Source organism: Nansenia antarctica, assembly GCF_963989245.1.
Source record: "Nansenia antarctica genome assembly, chromosome: 10".
NCBI classification, from domain to species: Eukaryota; Metazoa; Chordata; class Actinopteri; order Argentiniformes; family Microstomatidae; genus Nansenia; species Nansenia antarctica.
In genome coordinates this window covers 5,292,885-5,300,384 of record NC_137680.1, presented here as the reverse complement: position 1 = coordinate 5,300,384, position 7,500 = coordinate 5,292,885, and the positions used below count along the sequence as shown (strand labels likewise).

The following is a 7,500-nucleotide window of genomic DNA, read 5'->3' as shown; positions in this document are numbered from 1 at the left end:
GGAGAGTGGAGGAAATTACATTTCTGGTTGTGTCGTCCAAAAGCATCCTGTTCTTATTCATGCATGCTAAATAACTCATCATGTTGTAAAGCCTAATCCGTTGACAAGGGCCTTGAACCAACACTTGCTATTGTCCAAGGCCAACGACATACAGGACACAGAGACAGAATCATGGATTGGCTTTCATATGCTGCAGGTGGGGTGAAATACTATGTGGACCCTTCCACCTACGAGGACCCCAGCGAGGCGGTCAAAGAGTTTGCCCGCGAGATAGACCCATGTCACCTCAAGATCGAGGAGGTGATCGGTGCAGGTAGGAGTCCTATTCATGCAAAGAACCCATGGCTTCATAGTTCAACTTCCAGTTGATGAATTTCAAGCTCAAAAGATGAAGCATAAAACAGTGATACAAAACAAAACCACACAAGGTTTCAAAATCTTAAAATCTCTCCTCCTCTCCCCTCCTCTCTGCCCTCAGCCCAGTTTGGGGAGGTGTCTCGGGGGCGCTACCGCCCTCTGAACCGTAGGGAGGTGCTGGTGGCAGTTAAGACGCTGCGTTGGGGCGTAACAGAACGAGAGAGGGGCGTGTTCCTGAGCGAGGCAGGGGTACTGGGCCAGTTTGACCACCCCAACGTGCTGAAGCTCGAGGGAGTGGCCACCCACAGCCCTCCTGAGAGGATCATCACCGAGTTCATGGAGAACGGACCACTGGACGCCTTCCTCAGGGTGAGACTACCTACCAAGAACTACATCTCCCATCAGACATCATGTTTGAGAACTACAAGAACGACAAGTTACAATAACTGATTTAATCAGGGTGATTGATTTTAATGTTATCTCTCTCCCAACCTCTCTCTTGCTCTCCTGATCACTCTCCCCCCACCTCTGTCTCTTTCTCTGCCCACTTTCTCTTCCTCTCTTCCCATCCCCCTCTCCATCCATCCCTCCATCCTTGCCTCCATCTCTCAGGAGAATGAAGACCAGTTCAGTGTTCTGCAGCTGGTGGGGATGGTGAGGGGGGTCGGGGCGGGGATGCGCTACCTCTCGGAGAGGAACTTTGTTCACCGGGACCTGGCGGCTCGAAACGTCCTGGTCAACTCCAACCTGGTGTGCAAGGTGTCTGACTTTGGGCTGTCACGCCAGATGAAGAGCCTGGACCACAACATGCCCACCTACACCGCCTCACTGGTGCGTGCTGGGAAATGTATTTTTTCTTTGCCTATAGAATTCACTTTACATGCTAGTAAGCACTTTACATGCTTACACCCAGTTTAGTTTGGGTGCTGGTAGGCAAACTGGCTAGTAGTCGCTCTATGAGTAGAGGGCTGCAAAGGGAATTTTCCTGGCTACATAGTGTACAGGTTTTTACTTTTGCCTGCTTGCGGCACTGTCGGTATGTGAAGCGCATTGAGTTGCATCGCAATGCGCTATACAATTTTTTTGGGGATTTGATTTGATTTGATTTAGTTTGCGATCGTCATTCCTAATCCCTTAGTTCCTTCTCTCCCTCCTTCAGGGCAGCAAGATCCCCGTCCGATGGTCAGCCCCTGAGGCCTTCCAGCATCGCAAGTTCAGCTCGGCTAGCGATGTCTGGAGCTTCGGCGTGCTGATGTGGGAAGTCATGTCGTACGGAGAGCGGCCATACTGGGACATGAGCAACCAGGAAGTGAGTCGACGACGGGAGATCGAAGCGGGAATGTGGGGCAGCCGTGTTTAATTGATAAGGACAGGCAGAGAGAAAACACACAGGTTGACTGAACAGAATAGACAATCATCTCTAACTGCTCCAGAACCTCTATGGACCTTCTAAGTAAGGCAGATTGTCAACAACCAGGCTGTTATGATATTATTTATATGGTAAAAACACATTGAGCCCCAAGGGCTCATTTTCATGTGTGACCTGTTCACAGGTATACAACAACAACATCCACCACAAACAAATACAATACAAAACCTGGCCTACAGTCTAAAACTAAACTAGAACTACATAGTCTAAAACTAAACTAGAACTACATAGTCTTAAACTAAAGCTAGTCTAAAACAGTCTAAGATAGTCTAAAACTAAACTAAAACTACAAAACCTAAGACTAGACAGCTAAAGAGCTAGGGACAGGGAGGGGTCAGCAATGGGCAAAAGGGAGGGTCAACTCAATTGCGAGAACAAATCATAGACTCGCACTGTATGTCTCTCAGCAAGAGCTTGAAACTGGAAAGAGGGATCAGATGAGACAGTTTCTCTTCTCTCTCTCTCTTTCTTATATACCTCCTTCTCTCACCCTCTCCCTCTATCACCCCCCCCCTCTCTATCTCCTTCTATCACCCCCTCTTTCTCTGTCTGTTCTTCCATCCCTTCCCCCCTCTCTTTCTGTCTCTCCCCCCTTCCTCCTACCTTCTATGTACTAGGTGATGAAGGCCGTAGCAGACCAGTACCGTCTTCCGGCCCCCCACAACTGCCCCTCTGGGCTCCACTCCCTGATGCTGCAGTGCTGGCAGGCAGACAGGGGGACTAGGCCCGGCTTTGACACCCTCCTCTCCTCCCTGGACAAGCTCATACGACACCCAGCCTCCCTCAAGGCTGAGCATCCCCGGTGAGAGACTACAACTCCCAGCAGCCTTTGCTTTCAAAATGTCAAAACATGTGATGATACTGTATGTGTTCTCAATACTATTCTGACTTATTCAAACTTGACTGACCTCCCCCGGCCTCATTCTAAATTCAGCTCAAGCCAACCACTGCTCAGCCCCACCCCCACAGACCTGTCGTCGGTGGCGACGGTTAGCGATTGGCTGACGGCACTGAGGATGGACAGGTATAAGGACGAGTTTGAGCGAGAGCACTTGGACACGCTGGACAGAGTCAGCAAGCTCACTATGGAGTGAGTCCCTGTTTCCTTTGATTTCTATATCAATTACGTTACTTTCTAATATAATTATGTGTTACTTAGGTAAGTAACTCTGATCAGTGCAACTCACCTCTCTCTCTCTCTCTCTCTCTCTCTCAGGGATGTACAGAAACTGGGGGTGAACCTCCTGGGGCACCAGAGGAAGATTGTCAACGCAGCACAGCAGCTCAGAAACCATCTCACACAGGGCCAGGTGGAGGTGTGAGGCCCCACATATAAACTGGGAAAGCCACGATGCTGATGTTTCACTATTAGCAACTCCAACAAGTATTCAGTGCGAAGGCTATTATTTTGAAATTGAACCCATTTCCTACCCCCAATTTTGGGAATAACACATTTGATGGTTGACGAGTGAATTTTGGTTGTCTAATAATATCTTTAACAATACATTGGAGCAGGGAGTATAGTGACTGAATACAACTTCACTGTCCCCACAAATCACCTGAGGGGAACATGTGAAGCGACAGAGAGGTGCACTATGGGAGCTGCGTTCCAAACCAAGTGAGGTCAGGCAGGAAGTGTTGCTGGAGGAGCAGGAGGATCTGAGGAAAAAGAAAGTCTTCAAAAATGTGTTTTATTCCACTTTGTTTGCTGTTGTTTTGCCTTCTCTCTTACCCCGGCCTATCCCTACCTCTGATCTCCTACTCTCTGTCTCTCTCTCACTCCAGTGTTGTTTCACTACTGTATCTTCCTCACTCGTAAGGTCTCACCACCACCATCATTGGATATTATAAAGAAGACAAAAAACTGTGAAAATGTATTTTTTACAAGAACGTAGGGATCTCCTGTCACAAGCAATTGCAGAGACAATCAAAACAAAACTTGTTTTTACTGATAAATGTTGATATCATTGGACATTGCTTGATTATTTGTTGTAAGCTACATCACCTCCTCTGTACTGAAATCGGCACGTTGCCTTAGGTTAGCCTGGTCACCTTTAGGGGGGTTGTGCCATTAGACGTGACAAAGGGGGGTGCAGTTACAGTGAAGTCCTGGTGGTATTGGAGTCATGCACAGTTTAGAGCCAAATTGGCAAATCTCACCTTACTTTTCCAAAGTGTATGTTACTCTCTAAGCAAAAGAGAAAACAATAATGAAATAGTGGTTATTAAAGCGACAGTAAAACCTACAGTTAGCAGGTTTAGATTTAGGTCTTTGTTTTGAGAAAAGACCTGGTGTTGGAGCAAAGTGAGTCTTCCCCGGGTAGAAGTCAACAGGCTGCTGAGGTATAGGTATAGCTCACCTTAGCCGCTGTACACACACAATAATAATAATAAGAAGAAGAAGAAGAATAATAATAATCGTTGTATTGCCATGCAATCAACCTGTCAGTCAATTGTTGACTTGGAATTTGGTATTTTATGCTCTAGGCAAGGGGTTGGGCCATAGACAGCGATCCTGGAGCAATTAGGGGTTCTGTGCCTTGCTCAAGGACACCTCGACACGTGACCCAGCCGGGGTTCAAACCACTGAACTGCCGACCTTGCGATCATTAGACGCCGGGCTCTGCCTCCTGAGCTACTGCTGCTGCCCCCCGAGACTAGATCTAGGACTCCAGACTGGAACAGCACCCCGTGACGTTAGGATTATACGGTTCTATTTCCATTTTTGTCAAAATTGAGTTTTTTACTTAATCTGATCCATTAGGTGTTTATTAATGCCTGTGTGGTGTTATTTTTTAAAATGTTGAAATTCTTTAGTTAGTAATTAATAAAATACAAAGGTTCCATCTCACAAAACATAATGGAATGTAAAAACTTTGACGCTCAATATCTCTGAACGACCCTAAACGGAGATAGAACCTTAGAACCCCCTCTCTGTGTATGTTTCACAATTCACACCCTTTTATTTGATAGGTAGAGTAAGTCACTGAGTCATTTGAGCGTTGTGAATGTGAAATCGGTTAACTGGACAATAACTATGTGATCTGATTGCCAATGGAAGTAAGGAAGGAGAGGTTATGCTTTGTGAGTATTCTGTGTCTGTTACTGTGTGTGTGTGTGTGTGTGTGTGTGTGTGTGTGTGTGTGTGTGTGTGTGTGCGTGTGTGTGTGTGTGTGTGTGTGTGTGTATGTGCGCGTGTGCGTGTGTGCCTGCGTGCCTGCATGCTGTATATGATGCTACTGCGTGTGTGTGAGAGAGTGTATGTGTGTGTATGTGTGTGTGTGTGTGTGTGTGTGTGTGTGTGTGTGTGTATGCATACTGTATGGTGTGTACACAGATGTCTGTGAGTAAGTGTGTATCGGATGTGTGTATGAAAAGTATGTATGGTGAGTGTGTGACGGTATGCACTTGCTTGAGTAGATGTGTTTATTTGTACAAGTGTTCACCATTATTCCACAATTGTGCAAATTTGTAAAATAAAGAATATGATTTTATTTAAATCATCCGCCTAAATCGCATCCTCCTATGTACTGTATTGTATGATTAGTTACATCTGTTTAACTCTATCCAAACTACTCTAAGAGATCGCCTTTTAAATCTAAGAGAATGAACTTCATGTTCCACTTTGCCCCATACGAATCCCCCAGCTCAGCACATTTCTCTAGAATCTGAGACAGTGATCTGTTGAGTTCAGCAGTAGAGAGAGAGAGAGAGAGAGAGAGAGAGAGAGAGAGAGAGAGAGAGAGAGAGAGAGAGAGAGAGAGAGAGAGAGAGCAGCCGCTTGTCTCCCAGATCTCCTGATGCTGTCGGATTTGATCTGACATGAGGGCCGCTTACAACCTTCAACATGTCTGTCAGTCTGTCTCACCTGCCTATCTGGCACCTTCAACATGTCTGTCAGTCTGTCTAACCTGCCTATCTGGCACTATACACAATTGAATAAATGATGACAAATAGATAAATGAAGACCTGTCTTGAAAAAACCTTGACGCTGAAAAAAAACGAGCCCCATGCCTTTGTTATAGTACAAATGTAGTGTTAACCTTGTGGAGCTAGCTACTTTATTTCTATTATTTATTGCCTATTTTACACCTTGATGTTTTACAACTTCTTGCTGTAGGACATGATCCTGCAGTAGGTCATACACACATACAGTACACACACACCAAAATAGCCCAAACACAACAAACCACAAAGTGAACTCGTTAGGGTGTTATTGTGCCTTTACAAATCCACTAACACACTGTAACCACCGGTCTCTATGACAGTACTTCAGCATGGCGCTTGGTAGGTGGTAAATAGCTATTAACTCAACAATAGCAAATGACTCCTTCACTCAGGTCCATTACCAGAGCCTGTATCCTGTCCTGTCCTCACTAGGATCTGTTTACCTTCTAACTGTGCTGCAGCCTCTTACTCACAGTCTATATATGATGCACCAACATACCTGAACACCACCACGGCAACACTGTTATACTACAGTATGTTGTGTAATGTATGTGTTATTCTGTTGTTATAAATGGCAATTACAATATGTTCAAATTAACTCTGTATTGATTTAAGATTTTCAGTTTTGTGTGTGTGTGTGTGTGTATCTGTATGGTATGTACACAGATGTGTGTGTGTGTGTGTGTGTGTGTGTGTGTGTGTGTGTGTGTGTGCGCGTGTGCGTGTGCGTGTGCGTGTGCGATGTGTTTATTTCCTGTTGTTGTTTTTGTTTGAAGGGGAATACCCTCTGACATACCCTCTGACAGGCTTACACTGCACTGCCTACCCAAGCATTATGGTCTTTGGAATGGGACAATTACCATGTTGTTGACATCTTGTGATACACTAAATGCAGATCATTATCATTGTGACTGGGAGACTGTGCTGCTTGTGGGTGGATGTAGAGTTGATGTGTGCCTCAGAGTGAGCAGTAGTTGTTTGAATGGTTTCACTTTGCAATTGACAAAATAGAACACACTAGAAACCGATTTAGCCAAACGTATTAGCAGAATAAGACATTCTTACGAAATGTAGATGCTAGCCTGACACGAACATGGGTCAGAGCTAGGGTAAAAAAAGTCCTTTCATACTTAATATCTAGACAAGAAGTGTGTGACTATTCTCTTGCGAAACGGCTAGTCTTGTCCTTCGAAATCTGGTTTTAAGAGGCCTGGTTGTCCGAGGCTACTAAATAGGCTATACGGGATGAAGTAACTTTATATGGCAGTGTGACTGATTTTCATTAACATCAACATTATCCTGCACTGGAGACAAAGACAAGGCCCAAAAGGTTGAGATAGACTGACAGACACATTTCACGGTAACTTCACCCCACACACACACACATTTGGTTTTGGTTTTCAGTTGCAAATCAGCAACAAGACAACTGACAAGTCAGCACCTTTCAAACAAGTTACTAGATGGTTCACTTGGAATAATGACCGAAAAAGTGTTGACTGTCATAATGTTGTAATTTCTTTTTCATGGGGGTTATGCAGGTATTGAAAATGAACCATGAGGGTTCAGTTAGGGGAGCATGAACCTGTCTCACGGTTTTGGCCAGGTATGGGTTCAATCAAGCAATGCCAGATCAGTGCTAGTAGGGTCGTATTGAAATAGAACATTTCATAGCCTGTTTAGTGGATTTAGTGAATTCTAGAAGAATTCAGAATTCTATTCACCTGCCATTTGTCAAGATCTTAGTCTCAATAACCAGCATACTTCTA

The 7,500-nt window shown here is 44.9% G+C and overlaps 1 protein-coding gene across 1 annotated transcript in view; it reads left to right on the top strand.

Annotated features, from left to right (window-relative positions):
* The window catches only part of ephb6 (eph receptor B6), a gene marked incomplete at both ends in the record, with an annotated part of 40,411 nt that extends 37,303 nt beyond the window's left edge, over positions 1–3,108 (top strand). The window contains 7 exons of the mRNA XM_080540194.1: positions 197–313; positions 479–726; positions 970–1,188; positions 1,517–1,666; positions 2,404–2,588; positions 2,721–2,876; positions 3,003–3,108. Of these exons, the coding sequence (XP_080396320.1) occupies positions 197–313; positions 479–726; positions 970–1,188; positions 1,517–1,666; positions 2,404–2,588; positions 2,721–2,876; positions 3,003–3,108 (1,181 nt within the window). The remainder of the gene's footprint in view (positions 1–196; positions 314–478; positions 727–969; positions 1,189–1,516; positions 1,667–2,403; positions 2,589–2,720; positions 2,877–3,002) is intronic.
* Positions 3,109–7,500: the final 4,392 nt, after the last annotated feature.